General features: G+C 43.1%; 1 protein-coding gene across 1 annotated transcript; it reads left to right on the top strand.

The window, feature by feature from the left end:
* Positions 1–736: 736 nt before the first annotated feature.
* On the top strand, positions 737–14669 carry LOC311113059 (macrophage-capping protein-like). The gene is made up of 9 exons (XM_084156192.1): positions 737–1011; positions 8830–9023; positions 10281–10435; positions 10944–11105; positions 11351–11500; positions 11818–11904; positions 12138–12270; positions 12506–12597; positions 12944–14669. Exons 2-9 carry the CDS (start codon positions 8831–8833, stop codon positions 13007–13009), a joined length of 1038 nt encoding a protein of 345 aa, XP_084012318.1. The 5' UTR covers positions 737–1011; position 8830; the 3' UTR covers positions 13010–14669.
* The last annotated feature ends 6645 nt before the right edge of the window (positions 14670–21314 follow it).

Here is a 21314-nt window from a genome sequence, read left to right as displayed (position 1 = left end):
AAGACGAGACACCATTGTCCAGACTGACTACAAGAAAACATACTTTGGGGAAGAAGATTCAAATGATGGGGTTTGCTGGACACTACTCCTGACAATCAGTTCCCCAAATAAGAAGTAGAAACATGAGTTTCAAGAAATATTTACATTGGTCGAGCCAACTCTATACGTAGGGAATCCCCAAGGGTCATAATTAGCGCCCTGTAGAGAACTAATCATTTCCAGGCTGATGTCACTGTGTGGAAGGCCATGTCATTATACAATGGTCTGGTTGGGCAGTCAGCCAGGTGAGTGATCCCCACACAAGGTGTGTCTATGGGAGAGACCATAGATGAGTAATACTGGTTGGTTTGGTTATGTTGCTATGATGTGGTTGCCCTGCTGTGATTTTGCTGGTTCCCTGCTGTGATTTTGCTGGTGTCCTGCTGTGTTTTTGCTGGTGCCTTCACTGTGTTTTTGCTGGTGCCTTCACTTTGTTTTTGATGGTGACCAGCAAAACCATCATCAAAGTGCTTCATTATTTACATATATCATAAGGCCTTATTTTGAGGGCCTAGTTTTCCCTAAAACAGTCACATTATGTTGGCTTGCAAAGTGATGTCTAATTCCTATGGTTCCTATGGTTGAATAGTGTATCATTAAGATAAACAAACTACTCAGGTCAACCATACTCATGCCACAAAATCATTCACAACTTTTATGCAAATGTTGTCTCACTCATGCCGCACCCTCACACTCTCACACAACTTATGTATACTTTGTTTAGCCCTACGCTCACTGTCTGTCTGTTTCCCTAGTTTCTCTCTCTTTACTTTTTTTTCTCCTTTTTCTGCAGTTACATTTTTTTTCTGTAAACCAGGGGGCTGGGCTATGACTGCATGAGACAGAGACAGGAAGAGTGTGTGAGAGTGTGTGTGTATATGGACGTGTTTTCTTTGCACAAGTGCATTTCCTCTCTCTCTCTTTCTGCACCGACGTGTCCTGATTCATAATCTCCTCACCTAAAGTTGCAAGGTAAGTGCTCTACGAAATAACTTTTAACTACTTTTTTCACATTTCCCTTCTTTTCAGTGTCTTCCTTTTCTCCCCAATTTTTCCTAAACTGGGATGCCTAGCAGGGACATATTTTCCTAGGCACTCCTTTTTTTATCTCTCCATCTTGCATTTTTTCCTCAAATTAGCTGAGGAATCTGAGACGGAACAATAAAACGAGTCACACTTCGCTTGCCTCCCTATTTCCATCCCTCCCTCTAACTCTCCTTCCCCTCCCGATATCTCTATCAATCATAAAATTGTTAGCGATCTCTTTATTCTCCTCCCTATTTCTCTCTCTCGCTGTTTAGAGATTGTTTATGGACTCTGCTCTGCACGTAGTCCTTTATCACCTACACACACACACACACACACACACACACACACACACACACACACACACACACACACACACACACACACACACACACACACACACACACACACACACACACACACACACACACACACACACAGTCAAGTGGCATATTGCTCTCATATCTCCCTCCCTCCCACTGTCTGCCTGTATATTGTCCCATCTCATATTTCTCCCTCTGATTAAAAGCGCATGAATGATCTGATTGGCTCACTGACCCCAGAATCCTTTCTCTGACCCCCAGCTTAGGGCCAAAGGCCTAGTTTCCCTGTCTCTTGGGCTACGTCCCAGTTCTCTTATATTGCCTTCTTTCCTTGTACCCTTGTTTCCTTTCCTTGATCACTGATGTGGCTGGAAGAGACTGAATGGGAGATGCAATGGAGACCAATTGTCCTGTCTTGTCCAGTTCATTCCAATCAATGCTCATGAGAGACAAAAGATGAGGAAAGGAGGGTGATAATTTGTTTATGGTCAGGGGCAGTGTGCAAATTACCTGTCGCATCAGAGTTAGCTATCTGTCAGTTTCAGGATCTGTCAGTTTCAGGACCTGTCAGTGTTAGGACACATCCCTTCTCTCTCCCTTCGTCTTTCCCTCCCTCCTTCCTCCCCTGGCCCATGGAAAGTGTCTAGGCAGTTGAGAGGGGAGATGGAGGAAGCAGTAGGGGGAGGCAGTGGAGGGAGAGAGAGGGGAGGAGGGCCACAGTAGGCAGGCCCAGCAGTCACCATTATCACCGTGGTGTTTAGCGTTTGTCAGGAACCCGACTCTTCCCCCACAGAGCGCCCTCGCCACGGCCGCTCAGATCACTCCCCAGGCTCACGTTACCTTCCCCATATAAGCTAACCAGGTGAGGAGCACCAACGCACTCCTCCTCACCCAGGCCCCCTCAGTCCACTCACACACACAGTCACACACACTCAAGCGGCCATCAGGCAGAATGGAGCTGGAGTCGGGTGCGGTGCCGGAGCTGGCCGAGGGGATCATGCAGTTAAGTGGACGGGGGCTTTTTCCTCTCATCTTTACGTCCTCTTCACGACGCTGTCTAAGCATTGTAACCTAAACGCCTACCGCCGCCCGCCTGCAGTGGTGGTTGGTGGTGGCCATTTGGCAGCAAGTGTCCTACCTAGGCTAGCATTTGTGTTCAAATATGTACTCTCTCTCTTTTTACCCATCACTCTTTTTCTGACAGGTTACTTTTAGTAGCTTGTTTTGTTTTGTTGATTCTCTGGATTAGTTTGTATCTGCTTTGCTAACTGGATTTAACATGGCAGTTCTGTTTTTACAAGGGCCTAATAACCTTGCTGCTAGATAGCATGAGAGTTTAGCCTATATCCTCCTCACTGGGATCCTGCTATCCCTGCTGAAAAAAGCATAGACCAGCCTAAATTTCAAGCTGGTCCATGCTGGTCCAGAATGGTCAAGCTGGTATGGCAACACCATGCCCATCATTTTTACATTTCCCAGCATGCTCTATTTCAATATATTTTTTAGTTTGTTGTGTTTTTGCATGTACATTGATTGATTATTTAATTAATCGTATGCTACACAAAGATACATAACATAAATGTTTCTAAACTAATCACATGTATTGCACCCGTTACTGAAATGGTTGTGCCAGTTTAGATGGTTTAGGTCATGTCATTTATTTAACTTTCTAACCCTGGCAGTCATTCAAAATGCAGCTTGTGGGTGAATAAAAGTTACAATTGTTGGATACCCCCACTCTGGCTGGATTCCAATAGGAATTAAACATAACTTTGCAAGCCAGCATAATGTGACTTGCAGGCTGGATGTGGCCACTGTATTAGGGAAAAACTAGGCCCTCAAAATAAGGCCTTATGATATATGTAATGTACTGTCTTAAATAATGAAGCACTTTGATGATGGTTTTGCTAGTCACCAGCAAAAACACAGCCAAGGCACCAGCAAAAACACAGCAGTGCACCAGCCTATGCTGGTCTATGCTGCTGTTTTCAGCAGGGACGTGCATGAACTTCCTTGCCTGCACTTCCTTATACCTAAATCATTACCTGTGATGTAGAGAAAGTGATTGATTCAGGTTCACATGTTTTAGTATTGGTACTGAAGGTATTGTTTTGTGTTTGTGGCACAAAGTCTCAACAGTATTAAGTGATTCAGCCCTAGTAGCATCAGGAAAGGGTTTAGCTGATTCTTTAGCTGGGTTTAGGCTTCCTGTGTTGTGTATCTCTTCTGCTTTATAGCTCACTAACACTCAAACACTGTTATGAAAGAGCGAAAGACTGCTGTTGCCATATCAGTGTATATGTATTTTATCTAAAGACTAATCAAGGATAGCGACCAGCAAGTACTTAGCTTGTTTGCACCACTCTTTATTTTTCTCTCTCAGTAAGAACACTCAGTCGATTGTTAACCATGGTGAGCTCTGTGTGGTTGTGGAGGGAGGGAGTGAGTCATAGTGGCAGTTTCCATAGATGCCGATCAAACAGCCATATTCTTTGTCTCATGGGTGGAGCTTTTACTTCAAAAGGTTGCAGACTCATGACATTTATGAGCGCTTGAAGCTACTGACTCTATCCATGACCTCTCATCGTCATGTAACCTTTTACAATGGGCAATCATCGTGCCAACCCAATTCAATCACACTTTATCAGTACTGGGTTTTTCAGTGGCGCCTGTATAACTGAGAAATGTAAACTCATTGCCATATCAAGAGTTTTTACAGTTTTAGTAAAATCAACATTGTTTTTTTGCTTTTTATGAACACGTGTTTTTCATTTTTCGTTTCTTTGGGACATATTTTTCCTAAACGTTTTCATTGCCATTTAGGACTGGCTTCTTTCAAGGTTACCCAATACCCAGGCCATTTTCCTTCATACTAATATTAGAAATACAGAGTGGAAACCATGACAAGTCTTTGACAGTCTGGCTCCCACTTCACATGGTAGTTACCTACTGGTAGGGTTAGGGTTACCTACTGGTAGGTAGCCTACAGTGTAATTATAGTGCATCTACACATGTTCTGTGAGAGTTGGGTGAACCCTTTGGTGAGTAGTGTTACTGTAACATACTACAGCTATAATACACCACCAAACCTGCTTATTACCCATATACAGTGAGGGGAAAAAAGTATTTGATTTTGTACGTTTGCCCACTGACAAAGACATGATCAGTCTATAATTTTAATGGTAGGTTTATTTGAACAGTGAGAGACAGAATAACAACAACAAAATCCAGAAAAACGCATGTCAAAAATGTTATAAATTGATTTGCATTTTAATGAGGGAAATAAGTATTTGACCCCTCTGCAAAACATGACTTAGTACTTGGTGGCAAAACCCTTGTTGGCAATCACAGAGGTCAGACGTTTCTTGTAGTTGGCCACCAGGTTTGCACACATCTCAGGAGGGATTTTGTTCCACTCCTCTTTGCAGATCTTCTCCAAGTCATTGAGGTTTCGAGGCTGACGTTTGGCAACTCAAACCTTCAGCTCCCTCCACAGATTTTCTATGGGATTAAGGCTGGTTAGGCTGGTTAGACTGGCTAGGCCGCTCCAGGACCTTAATGTGCTTCTTCATGAACCACTCCTTTGTCGCCGTGTGTTTTGGGTCATTGTCATGCTGGAATACCCATCCACGACCCATTTTCAATGCCCTGGCTGAGGGAAGGAGGTTCTCACCCAAGATTTGACAGTACATGGCCCTGTCCATCGTCCCTTTGATGCAGTGAAGTTGTCCTGTCCCCTTAGCAGAAAAACACCCCCAAAGCATAATGTTTCCACCTCCATGTTTGACGGTGGGGATGGTGTTCTTGGGGTCATAGGCATCATTCCTCCTCCTCCAAACACGGCGAGTTGAGTTGATGCCAAAGAGCTCGATTTTGGTCTCATCTGACCACAACACTTTCACCCAGTTCTCCTCTGAATCATTCAGATGTTCATTGGCAAACTTCAGACGGCCCTGTATATGTGCTTTCTTGAGCAGGGGGAACTTGCGGGCGCTGCAGGATTTCAGTCCTTCACGGCGTAGTGTGTTACCAATTGTTTTCTTGGTGGCTATGGTCCCAGCTGCCTTGAGATCATTGACAAGATCCTCCCGTGTAGTTCTGGGCTGATTCCTCACCGTTCTCATGATCATTGCAACTCCACGAGGTGAGATCTTGCATGGAGCCCCAGGCCGAGGGAGATTGACAGTTATTTTGTGTTTCTTCCATTTGCGAATAATCGCACCAACTGTTGTCACCTTCTCACAAAGCTGCTTGGCGATGGTCTTGTAGCCCAGTCCAGCCTTGTGTAGGTCTACAATCTTATCCCTGACATCCTTGGAGAGCTCTTTGGTCTTGGCCATTGTGGAGAGTTTGGAATCTGATTGATTGATTGCTTCTGTGGACAGGTGTCTTTTATACAGTTAACAAGCTGAAATTAGGAACACTCCCTTTAAGAGTGTGCTCCTAATCTCAGCTCGTTACCTGTATAAAAGACACCTGGGAGCCAGAAATCTTTCTGATTGAGAGGGGGTCAAATACTTATTTCCCTCATTAAAATGCAAATCAATTTATAACATTTTTGACATGCGTTTTTCTGAATTTTTTTGTTGTTATTCTGTCTCTCACTATTCAAATAAACCTACCATTAAAACTATAGACTGATCATTTCTTTGTCAGTGGGCAAACGTACAAAATCAGCAGGGGATCAAATACTTTTTTCCCTCAATGTACCCATTTTATTTATTGGTTTTAGGTGTAATGTTGCTGGATTGACAGTGAAGCAGCCCATTTAAGACAAATGACAGGACATCCCATTGAATGAGGACAGACCATACAAAACAATCAACATAGTGCTCTGTTTCAGGGTGAATAGGTTCTAATCAATAAACATCAACACTACCGGTCTCCCATGATATTCCACCTGCCTTCCATTTTACACACAAACAAATGTCTGCCAAAGGACACTGGCCACGTTTAGTGTAGTCAGAACAACTGTCTAAGGACAGGTGACTTGAGTGTACAGTCGTGGTCAAACGTTTTGAGAATGACACAAATACTAATTTTCACAAAGTCTGCTGCCTCAGTTTTGATGATGGCAATTTGCATATACTCCAGAATGTCATGAAGAGTGATCAGATGAATTGCAATTAATTGCAAAGTCCCTCTTTGCCAAGAAAATGAACTTAATCCCAAAAAAACATGTCCACTACATTTCAGCCCTGCCACAAAAGGACCAGCTGCCATCATGTCAGTGATTCTCTCGTTAACACAGGTGAGAGTGTTGACGAGGACAAGGCTGGAGATCACTCTGTCATGCTGATTCAGTTAGAATAACAGACTGGAAGCTTTAAAAGGAGGGTGGTGATTGAAATCATTGTTATTCCTCTGTTAACCATGGTTACCTGCAAGGAAACACATGCTGTCATCATTGCTTTGCACAAAAAGGGCTTCACAGGCAAGGATATTGCTGCTAGTAAGATTGCACCTAAATCAACCATTTATCGGATCATCAAGAACTTCAAGGAGAGAGGTTCAATTGTTGTGAAGAAGGCGTCAGGGCGCCCAAGAAAGTCCAGCAAGCGCCAGGACCGTCTCTTAAAGTTGATTCAGCTGCGGGATCGGGGCACCACCATTGCAGAGCTTGCTCAGGAATGGCAGCAGGCAGATGTGAGTGCATCTGCACGCACAGTGAGGCGAAGACTTTTGGAGGATGGCCTGGTGTCAAGAAGGGCAGCGAGGAAGCCACTTCTCTCCAGGAAAAACATCAGGGACAGACTGATATTCTGCAAAAGGTACAGGGATTGGACTGCTGAGGACTGGGGTAAAGTCGTTTTCTCTGATGAATCCCCTTTCCGATTGTTTGGGGCATCCGGAAAACACCTTGTCCGGAGAAGACAAGGTGAGCGCTACCATCAGTCCTGTGTCATGCCAACAGTAAAGCATCCTGAGACCATTCATGTGAGGGGTTGCTTCTCAGCCAAGGGAGTGGGCTCGCTCACAATTTTGCCTAAGAACACAGCCATGAATAAAGAATGGTACCAACACATCCTCCGAGAGCAACTTCTCCCAACCATCCAAGAACAGTTTGGTGATGACCAATGCCTTTTCCAGCATGATGGAGCACCTTGCCATAAGGCAAAAGTGATAACTAAGTGGCTCGGCGAACAAAACATCGACATTTTGGGTCCATGTCCAGGAAACTCCCCAGACCTTAATCCCATTGAGAACTTGTGGTCGATCCTCAAGAGGCGGGTGGACAAACAAAAACCCACAAATTCTGACAAACTCCAAGCATTGATTATGCAAGAATGGGCTGCCATCTGTCAGGATGTGGCCCAGAAGTGAATTGACAGCATGCCAGGGCGGATTGCGGAGGTCTTGAAAAAGAAGGGTCAACACTGCAAATATTGACTCTTTCCATAAACTTAATGTAATTGTCAATAAAAGCCTTTGACACTTATGGAATGCTTGTAATTATACTTCAGTATACCATAGTAACATCTGACAAAAATATGTCATAACACTGAAGCAGCGAACTTTGTGCAGACCAATTCTTGTGTCATTCTCAAAACTTTTGACCACGACTGTAGTCTGCATAACATCCAACATTCATTTACCCTGGAATATGACTCTATCACTTACTGAATCGGATTGCTACAGGGAAATGACATTGGCAGAGGTACTATGAATCGATAAAGCTGTGTATGTTCTAGCTTTGGCAACTGTGGGTAGAGAGAGACAGAGAAGAGAAAGTGAGACAGAGCAAGAGAGAGGGAGAGATATTTAGTTCAGCATTTGAGATGTGATACAACTTGTCCTGTAGGCACACCCTCTTTTGTACAACCACTAGTGTTGTATGGGTCGGTTTGCCTGCAATGTTGTCGTATTACACAACAATGATGTAACCCATCTACCCCTATGTTCTTCATCAAGCAACTTGACCCCTCATTTTGCATGTTCTCTTCTACTCATTTCCACCTGTCTCTCTGTTTTCTGTCTTCCGGCAGAAATAGTGATTGTTATCATGCTATGGCTATATGAGTTGTCACCTATCCTCCACTGCTGCGCTCTATTCTCTGTCTGCTTTCCAATATGGAAATCGGTGTTCTTGCCAAGTGAAAGCGATTTCCCTTAGTTGACTGCTTCTGCCACCTCCAGCGGAAACAACTCCCCATCTCTATTTGTTTCATTTCATAGCAAAGAAATATACCCCTTCCCACACCCTAGAAAATACAACAGACTCCACTTAAACCCTTTCTCTTCCAACTCACCCCTCCCCAACTCTACCATTAATTTATCCTCCACCCTCAACTCCCCTGAACCGCTCCCTCTTCCCAGTGCAGAATGCTCCCTTTCCAGGCAGCCGCCCTCCCCCCCATAATCCTACATCCTACCATCCATCCATCCTCTGCCACCATTGCATCCACTGACCCACTCTCTCCTCCCCTTCTTCCCAATGCAGAATGTTCCCCTGCCAAGCAGCGCCGGGCCAGTTTGGACCAGAGACACGGGAGCCAGGGCTGAAGGTGTGGCGGGTGGAGAAGATGAAGGCGGTGCTGCTGGATCCGGCCGAGGTGGGGGCCTTCTTCAACGGAGACTCCTACCTGGTGCTGGAGCACAGGGGGGACCAGGGGGCAGACCTGCACATGTGGATAGGTGAGGTTATGGAAAATGGATGCGTGTTACAGTAAACGTCAAATAAGTAGGGTCCAGAGTTTTTACTGACCAGGGCCTGTATTCACATAGCGTGTCAGAGTAGGAGTGCTGATCTAAGATCAGGTTCCCCTGTCTTATCCATTATGATCTAAAAGGCTAAACTGATACTAGATCAACACTCCTACTCCGAGAGGTCCTGGAGATTTTCCTGGTCAAGTCACATGTTCATGAGAAACTCATGAGGCCCCACTAATAAGGTACTGGGCATGAAAACCTGCAGAAGTATGTAATAAAACACTCCAACACTTACCCTTTATTGAAGTACAAGACCATGTTTTGATCCATACTGATATTTGCCAGAGCTTCAATAGAAACAGGTGTAGGAGAATTTGAGTGTGCTACTCAACTAACTGTTATGGAATGGGTGAGTTGCGGTCATCTCAGGGCATGGATGGAAAAGGATGCCTCAGTCTTGGCATAAGAGCCCTCTATTATCTTCCATGAATGGGGTCTCGTAAGCTTGTATCCAGTACTGCTCTGTATATCCAAACTACTAGCCAACCCATTGTGTACACACCTAATTAACCTCCCTGCGGTTGACAAGCTAATAACCCTTATGCTAATAGTGATGACACACACGCCACGACGCTGACCCAACGACTGATTATGTGAGGACGGAGACTAAGACTGACGGATGGAAGGATGATGAGAGAAGAGGGATGGGGGGAATAAAAGAGGAGAAGAGCTCCCCAGGGAAAAGGGCTGGGAAGGGCTTGGTTCTGTGTGTGTGTGCTCATTAAAAATGCAGTAGGGCTGTTACAGTACTCAAATGTGGCTGTTGTTTCCAGCATGTATCCGGTGCTTAGGTGACACTAAGCCGATTGTCATTGCATGGAAGATGGCTCCTCTCCAAAAGCACCTCCTCCCCTCGTCCGTGACCCCTCCCTCCACCTCTTACATGACCCCTCCCTCCACCTCTTACACGACCCCTCCCTCCACCTCTTACATGACCCCTCCCTCCATCTCTTACATGACCCCTCCCTCCACCTCTTGCATGACCCTGACCCCTATTTTGTCTTTATTTACCTGACGCTCACTCACTCGTTTAGTCTATGCAACCCCCCCCCCCCCCCCCCCATTTCACCCCACCTCTCTCTCTCTCCCTTTACCTCCTGACCATTCTCTTTTTTTTTTTACTCTTTCCCTTCACAAACCCCCCCCCCCCCCCCCCCCCCCCCCTCTCTCTCTTCCCCCCAGGTGAGAAGTCATCTCGTGACGAGCAGGTGGCATGTGCCATGCTGGCTACCCAGCTGGACAACTTCCTGGGTGGTGACCCCATCCAGCATCGCCAGGTCCAGGGCTACGAGGCCCCAGAGTTCATGAATCTCTTCCACAGGGGGGTCAGCTACAAGGTGGGCAGGAGGAGGGAGGATACTCCTAGTTCATGTTTACTGACAACTCAAGGCCCAATCTTAACTTGATAAATGCACTCGTATGGGATTTTATGTGCAAACTTTTGTGTTTCCCATGGACATCAATGTGTGATTTACTGCATCTGGAACTTTGTAATCCATGTGTTTCCCACATTAGATTTGGGCCCACTATGAGTAATGCATGTGTATCCTAACGTGTTAGGCTTTAGTCCTATATTGCCAGTAAATGCAAAAAGCATCACTTTGCATAATTTCATCATATGCTGCTGATTTCTTGCCATATCATTCCATATCTCTCCCGTTGAAGCGATAGCTGGTAAAACCCAGAGACTTCCTGTTAGATACAGATAAGAAAAAGCGAACATAAACATCATTTTCAGATTGTTACCTTTCTCTTTCCTTCTTTATTTTCCTCTGTCACTCACTCTCTCTCAAAAACACACACATACGTACGCGCACACACTCACACGCACACACACACGTGTAGGAGGGTGGTGTGGAGTCAGGTTTCAGGCGGCCCCAAGGTGGGTCAGGGCCAGTCCACAGGCTGTACCAGATCAAAGGGAAGCGCAACATCCGTGCCAAGGAGGTGGAGCTGAGCTGGCAGAGCTTCAACAAGGGAGACTGCTTCATCCTGGACCTAGGAGAGGTGAGAGAGAGGTAGAGGGAGAGAGAGGGAGAGAGGTAAAAGGGGAGAGAAGGGGCAGGGAAGAGGGGGAGAGGTGACAGGGAGGGGGAGGGGGAGAGGTGAGAGTAAGGATGGGGAGAACATTACATTGTTGCCTTGCCAAATCCAAATGTCAAATATCCGCTCATTTAGTGATCAATAAAGTAGGCCTACTATCAAATCATATCTTTTCCACTTCAGATCCACATGTCTGTTTATGTCTTTAGACCATATTTTCATGGATCGGCTCGCAGGCCAACATGTTTGAGAAGCAGAAGTCGCGTGAGATCGCTAGCCTGATCCGCGACACTGAGCGGCACGGTAAAGCACGCATCGTTGACATCAGTGAGGGAGAGGAGTCGCCGGAGATGCTCAAGGTAAAATGGCCGACATAGTCCTTTTCTCCCAAAGCAATAGAAAACTAAGTCACAGACCTAGAGACTTGTCAATCCTGTAATGTCTAAGCATATTTATACTATTATTATAGACTTTGATATTGAGGTATAGGAAGGTAATGGGTCGATAGTTAGTCAGACAAGTTACAATTTGTTCCATTCTTTCACTGACTAGTCCACTCACAAACACTTTGTTTTGTAGACTGAGGTTGCTGACATGATGTTGAGGATCTAACTTAAAATAAATGTTTCATAAACCTCACCACAATCCATGTTCCACTCTGCCATGTGATTGACAGGTGCTGGGACCAATGCTAGAGCTGGCAGAGAGCACTCCAGAAGAGGACAGTCAAGCAGACATCTCCAACTCCGCTTCCCTTTACAAGGTAGCTGGACATTACAATTCTATTAATAAACAGTGGTGTATCTCAAGAAATGTTCTATTGCATTACAACAGTACTATTGTAAATGGATAGCTCACCCCATTTGAGGTATTTTGGAATGTAGACTGCACAGCACAGCTAGCTATACTTTGGGGCTCTTTTTTTCCAAGAGCAAACAAGGTGAACTAGTTCACAAATGAACTAAAAGTCATGGCCGGTGTTGTTATCCTCCACAGGTGTCCGATGCGACAGGTAAGATGAAGCTGACCAATGTCTCTGAAAAAAGCCCATTTGCCAAGGACCTTCTGGTGCGTGACGACTGCTTTATTCTAGACAACGGGGCCAATGGAAAGATCTTTGTCTGGAAAGGTGAGGAAAACATGTGAACCTCGACTAACATATTTCTGCTCCATGAAATGTATTCCTCTAATAATTTTTGTGATATCCAACTAGATATCCAATGTCTAATTCAAAACGAATTTAATCAGGGTTTGTATTAAATAAAGTGAATTGACATTATCATGGCGAGACCTTACTGAGACCTCTATGGGTTAGACTGAGGTGAGACATGGTGAGACATTATCCCACTTGTTATGATTGACAGGTATGGGAGCCAATGCAGAGGAGAAGAGGGAGGCCTTGAAAATGGCAGATGACTTCATCCAACAGATGAACTACCCCAGGATGAAAACGCAGGTGAGTCAAGCATGATCTCACAAACGACAAAAACCCAGACATTATTTCCTCATTGTCCAGCCATTAAGTCTACCCAGCAGCATAACATCAGCAAGTGATAGCGTCATGATTTTATTATACCTGAAAACAGTAGAATTTGCACATTTAAGTCCAGTAAGTCAAATCGAATTACATGTAAGTCTTCCTCCATTGTAACAATGCACTGCGCAGTGTGTTATGTAACCACCAGGTCATGAACCCAGTGTCATAAATGCTTTGTGTGTATATAGTAGGGTTGTTTATGTGTATATGATGCACTAGATAAACAGTCATGACCAGGTAGTCAAATCTCTGCATGGTCTTACAGGTGGAGATACTACCACAGGGGAGGGAGACGATCGTCTTCAAGCAGTTCTTCAAGAACTGGAACTAAACTACAAGGGTTTTCAGAAAGGGGTCTCAATTAACTGTTGCACTCCTAAAATATAATGAAATAACAACCTGGAATATAAAAGTCTCAATCAATGTCTAGAAGTCTTCTCATCAGAAGTGAACGCATCTCAAATTCAAGAACATATCTTTTTTTTTTATATGTGTTTACTTATATGTATATATTTGTAAGGTACTGTACTCATAGACAACAACTGTTTAGTCATGCTTAGGTCAGATTAACTCAAAATAATAAGAGCATTTATAATGATGTCACACCAAATGGAACCCTAAGTCACTACCACTGGTTCTGACTGGGAAGGAAGACATGTTCTCACTGATCTTACTGGGCTCTGTTAATGGCCTTATTTAAAGCCAAGGTGACATTCCACAAAGTCTATAAGGTGAATTTGTTTGCTTCGTCTTTTTTTGTTGTTGTTTTTTTTTACATTTGATTAAGAATTACAGGGACATATTCAAATAATACCTGTAGTAGTCTACAGATTATGAAAATAAATGGAAACTGAAAAAATACTTACAGTGTGGCTTTGTCAACTCTCACATATGACATTGTATGCGTTCCAAATGGCACCCTATTCCCTATATAGTGCACTACTTTTGATCATGGCCCATAGGGTAAAAAGTAGTGCACTATATAGGGAATAGGGTGTCATTTGGGACACGGTCATTGAGTGACAAAGTTTTTATTACCTGTGTCTATTCTCCCCTGTTAGTTTTCCTCACTGGAATAATCAGTGTCAATTTTAACCTTTCACCTGCATGGTGAGAAGTTGCTTGGTTGTTTCACTTTTTCCGTCATTCCCTGGATAAACACTTAACGGGTTAACCCCACCTACACCTGAGGGAATTAACCAGTAGAGTCAACAGAGTTTATTTACGTAACCTTCCATAAACGTTAACCTCCAGGAGCTACTGTTGGGGTCGTCAAAGATAGCCTATGTTTATGTTCTTACATTTTGTATCTAGCTAATGACTATTGTCTTTGACTGGGGACTGATTGTCTGTCCCGAAGTGGAGGTGACCGTTGGTTTCTGTTGCAACCTAGAGATTATTAGGCTAAATTCCATTGACGTGTGAGTGATCAACACTCAAAACTGTAAAAGGACCCCCTTCCAATACATGCACGCACACGCACACGCACACGCACACACACACACACACACACACACACACTATTATGGGTCTTTAAGGCCCGCATCGACTGTACGATTTTGCTGTCCCCAAACAACATTTTCACGTCATGGGCAAATTCTTAGCTCGTAAACAATTGTCGGACGTCTTGACTCGTTCAGCGTGACAGGGTCTAGGTCTGACGATCAAGTACCACTACGTGTAGTCATAGGCAACAACAAAGTTCTGGCAGTGTCAGACATTTCTAGCCTTTATCATGTTGTGTGGCTGGTGTTACGAGCCTATCCCGGTGACTGACCAATAGGAACACCTCCGGCACTGAGTATGCACACAATAATACGATTGTTGTGAATAGTCAGATTATTAAAATAGTTTGATTTAAACATTTAAATGCTTTGCAAGAAGAACAATTTCCTAATAATCTTGTTTACATAACACTCAAATCAGGCTACCTGATGGGATTTTGATAAATGCACAAAATCGGCAATCAAAATAAATGTTCTACCACAGCGACCATGTTATTTTGGGGAAGCCTATTTGATTCTGACATATAACGTTTGTAAGATGCATACTTTCAGTTTTTCCAAATTCACTTAACTTGTACATAAGCATAGAGGAGGCTTGCGCTGCTGGTGCTGGCACATGTGCAGATCAAATGCACCGCCGCAGTTGATGTAGCCGCCTATGTCAGCTGACGTAGCCTCCCAAGCCAATCGCAGAATGTGACGACCAAATTGAAGCAAATTGTACAATCTGCCCATGTTGATCTCAAGAGTTTAATTTGGTAACATCACACAGTGTGACATGTAATTATCGTAAAAGACTGAATCCGACGTACAGTGTGGAAAGGCCTTTCTGGGCCATTCATTGCGACATTTCACCTGGCAAACCAACTATTAGACACTAATTCCCAGTTCCAACGATCAGTAAGTAATTCAGGTGTGATCATGATTGGTCAGGATGATGCATGACGCAAAGAACCATGCAAACTCTCACCTCTGCATTCATATCTATCAAATTTATGATCGCCATTGCCTTTTGTCTTAGTAACAGTAGGGAAATTATTTGGCAGCAACAAAGTTCAGATTGGGTTAGCCAACCAGGCAGATTTATGGTAGTTTATTCAGAAGGAGAGAGATAGCCATGATAACGTAACATTAACAGCAGTGGCGATTTTAGCATGTAAATCTTGGTGCGGCAAACTCCCACAATTTATTTGAGATGCATGCCAGCAAAGCCACTACACAACACAACACTAAACAATACATTAATTGTACTATAATGGTGCCCACAAACTGTTAGGGCCTAAAAAAACATAGCTGTTATGGCTGACTTGCTTAAACAAATGTGGATTATACTGACAATTGATATGTACAAACTATGGCATAAGGGGACGACGAGCGGATAAGAGGCAGTCCGTAACTTCGATTAAAACATTAATGAGCGAGCTAGGACGGACGTAGACAATATATCTATTTGTTCAGCACTTTTGAAATGTACAGCGACAGAATTCAGAACATGGGTGGTTCAGGTGGCATATAAGCAGACAGTGAAAGCTCTTACAATATTTGATGATTACATTTCTCTAAAACAAGCTATAGGCTACATGTGCACCACCAAGTCAGAACAGTAGGCTAAGTTATGAGGGGGAAAGGGACCAAAATATTAGGGTGAGGCACATGGGCTACTAACAGCTTACTACACAACATACACTTAGTATTACTTTCTTAGCTACATTATACATATCTCCCTGGCATATTACATCATTTATGCAGCAGCATACTAGACGTTTTTTGACTTTGTTGTGCTGTGCTCACTTGAACAGGAAGGTGCCGCGGCGGTCCTTCTTGTGGGCAAATTTTGTCATCAAACTTTATAATCAAAGTCTGGCATTCTCTGGATGTATGGTGCTTTCAAGACAACTGGGAACTCGAAGAAAAAAAACAAGATCGAATCATGATGTCAGTGATCTTTAGGTCGGAGCTCTAGAAAGAGGCCCGAGTTCCTGACTTGGAATTCCGAGTTGGATGACCATTCAAAGCGTATTTTCCCAGTCGGAGCTCGTTTTTTTCCAAGTTCCCAGTTGTCTTGAACTCACTGAAGTCTGAGATTTCCCAGTTCCGAGTTTCCAGTTGTTTTGAAAGCGGCAGAAGTCATGCTGGATTGACAGCATGGCCAATGTATTCAACCTTTTCTGGCCCATGGTGTTGAATGTTTATCCTTTTAATCTAGGAAAAGAGACCCTTAAACCCAGACTTGGACCAAACACCCACTCCACTGAATAACGCTTGCAGTTAGCCACTGATTCCTTCCAAACCACTCATTGTTGAATTTGTGATTTCCAACTTGTTGTGTTCTGTTTATGTCCAATGGCCGATGAGCACCGATACGTTTTATCTATAATTTCTCTTCATATGACAAGGATTGAAAAGGATTTGCCAGTAGATTGTCGACTTGATTCATGATGATGACTGCTTGTCTAGCTTGCTAGCTAAGATTTTGAAAGTATGATGTTGACATGATCAGTCCAATCCGGTAGAGATGATGTACTTTGATGTAATTTTATCTGTGGACAATGACCTTGAGGCTTCTTGGATGGGCACATCTAAAGTAACTCTATGATAACTCCCAAGGGGCTTGAATTTTCGAGCTCTCCCCGTAGATTTTGCAGTGACATAGTGTCCCCATGAGTGACAGAACACTGAGCCAATCACGGTGCAACTAGAGAACATGACCAACCCCTACGCTCCGTATTTTCCGCTGGCTGCCCCACCACCACAGAATGCACTGAGCTAGGCTGAAACACCTGCATTTTGGAGCTGCCTTACTCAAGAAAGCATAAAAGAGACCATGTTTGTATGCAGCTTTATTAACTGAAATATATATATTTTTTCATTGTTTGAAAACTGATGTGACACGTAATAATGTCAAAATAACATGCAAAACAGGGAACAAAAAAACAAATAAAATAATTATATATATACAGCACCAGTCCAGTTTGGAAACACCTACTCATTCCAGGGTTTTTATTTACTTTTTATTATTTTCTACATTGTAGAATAATAGTCAAGACATCAACACTATGAAATAACACATATATAATCATGTAGTAACCAAAAAAGTGTTAAATAAATCAAAATATATTTTCAGTTTGAGATTCTTCAAATAGCCACCCTTTGCCTTGATGACAGCTTTGCACACTCTTGGCATTCTCTCATCCAGCTTCACCTGGAATGCTTTTCCAACAGTCTTGAAGGAGTTCCCACATATGCTGAGCACTTGTTGGCTGCTTTTCCTTCACTCTGTGGTCCGACACATCCCAAACCATCTCAATTGGGTTGAGGTCGGGGGATTGTGGAGGCCAGGTCATCTGATGCAGCATTCCATCACTCTCCTTCTTGGTAAAATAGCCCTTACACAGCCTGGAGGTGTGTTGAGTCATAGTCCTGTTGAAAAACAAACGATAGTCCCACTAAGCCCAAACCAGATGGGATGGTGTATCACTGCAGAATGATGTGGTAGCCATGTTGGTTGAGTCTGCCTTGAATTCTAAATAAATCACAGACAGTGTCACCAGCAAAGCACCACCACAACATAACACCTCCTTCTCCATGCTTTACGGTGGGAAATACACATGCGGAGATCATCCGTTCACCCACACCGCGTCTCACAAAGCCACGGTGGTTGGAACCAAAAATCTCCAATTTGGACTCCAGACCAAAGGACAGATTTCCAGGCGACAGTGTAGGCTATACCTCAGTAAGCACGGACCGACACCTACGCCTTTTGGATGTCTTTTAGGGGGTAGATCAGCTTTAATATTGCAGATAGATTGTGGCTTCCATCAATGTAATTGTCGGCATAATTTCCAATCCCCCATATGTCTTTTTTGTATATACAGTATATATATCTTTAGATATTTTCCTTTATTATTTTCCTGTAACCCTACCACCCCTCCCCTAATTGGAGTAAACTAATGGAAAACAACGCTTAGGCTTCTACTTCCAGCTTCTACATACTATATAAATTTTACGGACACTGTGTATTTTACAATAGTTCTCTTTTTGTTTGTTTTTGATCCCATCAAACCCCACTCATTGATCTCTGAAGACCTATCCAGTTTTGATTTCTATTTGCCATATATTTTTTACTGTGCTGTTTCACAAAAGTTCTGAACCTATAAACATTTTTCGGACACAGTATATTTTACATTAGTTATCTTGTTGTTTTTAGTCCCACCCTTCAGCTCCACTCAACCCCTGCCATCCATCTCTGAACACCATCCAGTTTTTATTTCTATTTGCTATGTATTTTTCAACTGTGCTGTTTCACAAAAGTTCTGAACCTTTCTATTCTCATAGTTTCTACAGATTGTAAATTAAAGCTAAAAGGTTTAGCTAAAAGTATTACTATATTATTGATTGATTGACTATGACTTTTCAAATCACCCAGCAATGCTATTTGCAGAGTGTGATGAGGGTGATGGAAGGAGTCAGGCGCAGGAGGGTAATCACCGAATACAGAGTTTATTCCGTCTTTACACACAAATGCGCTGGAATAGCAACAAACTAAACAGGCACAGGGGAAACTATCATCCCTGGCAAATACACTGTAACGGTAGAATCCAATAATACATAGGCACAGGGGAAAATCTACCCTGGCAACAAAATGGTACGAGTAGCTCCACCGAGCTACACTACTCTCACAATAAAACAATCACCCACAAGGACAAGAGGGCAGAGGGAACACTTATACACGGACTAATGAGGGGATAAAACCAGGTGTGTGTGATTGACAAGACAAGACAAATGTGATGATGATAATTGGGGGGGGGGGCAGTGGCTAGTAAGAGCGGTGACAACGAACGCTGAAGCCTGCCCGAACAAGGAGGGGAGTCGTGACACAGAGTTAGCGCCAGGTAAATGTTGCAATTCTTCAGCAATTCCTGAACCTGCGACCAAAAACAAGCTACATATGGACAGTACCAAACCAAATGATCAAATTATTCAGTCTCTTCACAGCCAAATCTGTCCGGACTTGATTTCCACGGACCATGGTTTTTGGTCCGGTCCAGACAATTATTTTGTCTCGCCTAGTGCAGCAGAATGGCCAGGACCGGCCCTGCATTCAGCCCAATTCTAATGTTTTTTGACCAATCACATCAGATCTTTGTACATCAGATATTTTTCAGACAGGTGAAAGTAAGCAGGTATGGTCTGGTACAAACAAGTCCCGGCAAAATAAATAGTGGGGGTACGCCCAGTACCTTAAAACGTGAGCCTATCACAATTAACACAAAATGCCAATTACACCATTATTTAACATTGCTGCATGTCAGCTGCATGAAAAATTAACAAATTGACTTGAAACCAGGTGGTGGTATATGCTCCAAATTGCATAGTGGTTCGACCAGAACACTTACATTTTGCCAAGGCGGGGAGATTAGTTGCCGATACCAAGCGGACACGACCGAGACGCGCACAGAAAACAGTGGACGCATAAATTCAGGCTACAAGTGTAAGCCTAATGACAATCGCAGAATGTCATTACAATACACGTAGGTGTTTTGTAACCGATGTCTCTTTCCATTCATCAAATTGCGGGTGCACAGTGCACTGTTGGGGTTTGGATGCTGGAATTATTTTGTGAGAGGATGAATGTGCGCGGGTAGCCTACAGGAGCAACTTTTTGAAATGATTGTTTGACAATCAGATGAAAACATCATGACTGGTTGGGTTTATACCACATTAAAAGGTATTGCATGATGAAAGTGATATGACAAGTCTTTACTAGGCTGAGGCTACTACACCCACGGAGATCATATATGAAATTAATAGGGATTGTATAGGCCTGCATAATTCTATGATTACACCACAGGAGGTTGGTGGCACCTTAATTGGGGAGGGTGGGCTCGTGGTAAAGGATGGAGCGGAGTCAGTGGAATGGTATCCAACACATGGTTTCCATGTGTTTGATGCCATTCCATTTGCTCTGTTCCAGCCATTATTATGAGCCGTCCTCCCCTCAGCAGCCTCCACACCTTGGCTATAAAAAAAAAATATGTGCTCGAGCTTGGGTGTCCCATATGGTAAGAAATTACATCTACTTTCACCCATTTTCAGAGCTGATCTGATTGGTCAAAAGACCAATTAGTGGAAAAAAGATCAGAATTGGGCTGCCTGTGTAAACGCAGCCAAAGATGGTAATTCCCTGTCACTTTTTGTAATCAATATGTGACCTTCGTGACTCCTTATCACTAGACTAGAATCTCACGCACTCTCCTTATGGTAAAGCCAAAATGGATTTCTGGGAAGGTAGACTGATTATACTTGCAGAAAGATCCGCCTCCTTCTCGCTTTGCCAAGGACCATAAAAGGTCCAAAGATCAAACCACCTCAGCATGTAACAAAAAAAACGGTAGATGAGCAGGGTTTGCTGTCCAGTCTTACCACCACCACCACCACCACCAAGACTGTGCACCAGCCCAACCTACACACAGGGTAGAATTTTGTTTTTATTTTTATCTGAAATTCATCTAATGTATTGATAAATCAATTGCTATAGTTTTCATTATGATGTAGATTATATGTAGGATAATTTTTCCCTATCTATTGAAGTACTTTTCATAGCTTCAACAATGGCATCTGGCATTGGTTTTAGATCTGCATTTAGATTTTGTATAGATATTTCATACCAATGTACTGTATATTCAAAGCTTGCTAGTGGACTTTCAGTTTTTAATTAGGTTATGCAATTTTGTCAAATTCAACATGTGGATGCAGAGTAAAATCATCAATGGCCTCATGGCCTCAATTGTCATATGGAATATTTTGTAAGGAGTCTACCTATATCCATACAGGACTAAGGATGGAACATTTCGAGATGAAGAGCATTCTGAAGGTGTCTAGTAAGTATTTTTCCCTACTGACAATATTATATGTACATATCATAATATTAGATATGTTATACATTATTATCTTATACAGATATACAGTGCCTTCGGAAAGTATTCAGAACCCTTGACTTTTTCCACATTTTGTTAGGTTACAGCCTTATTCTAAAATTTATTAAATTGTTTTTTCCCCTAATCAATCTACACACAATACCCCATAATGACAAAGCAAAAACAGGTTATACATTTTTTTTGCTAATTTATA

Source organism: Coregonus lavaretus, assembly GCF_964263955.1.
Source record: "Coregonus lavaretus genome assembly, chromosome: 39".
NCBI lineage: Eukaryota > Metazoa > Chordata > Actinopteri > Salmoniformes > Salmonidae > Coregonus > Coregonus lavaretus.
Note: the sequence above shows the minus strand (reverse complement) of the source record. Positions and strands in the feature narration are given on the sequence as shown.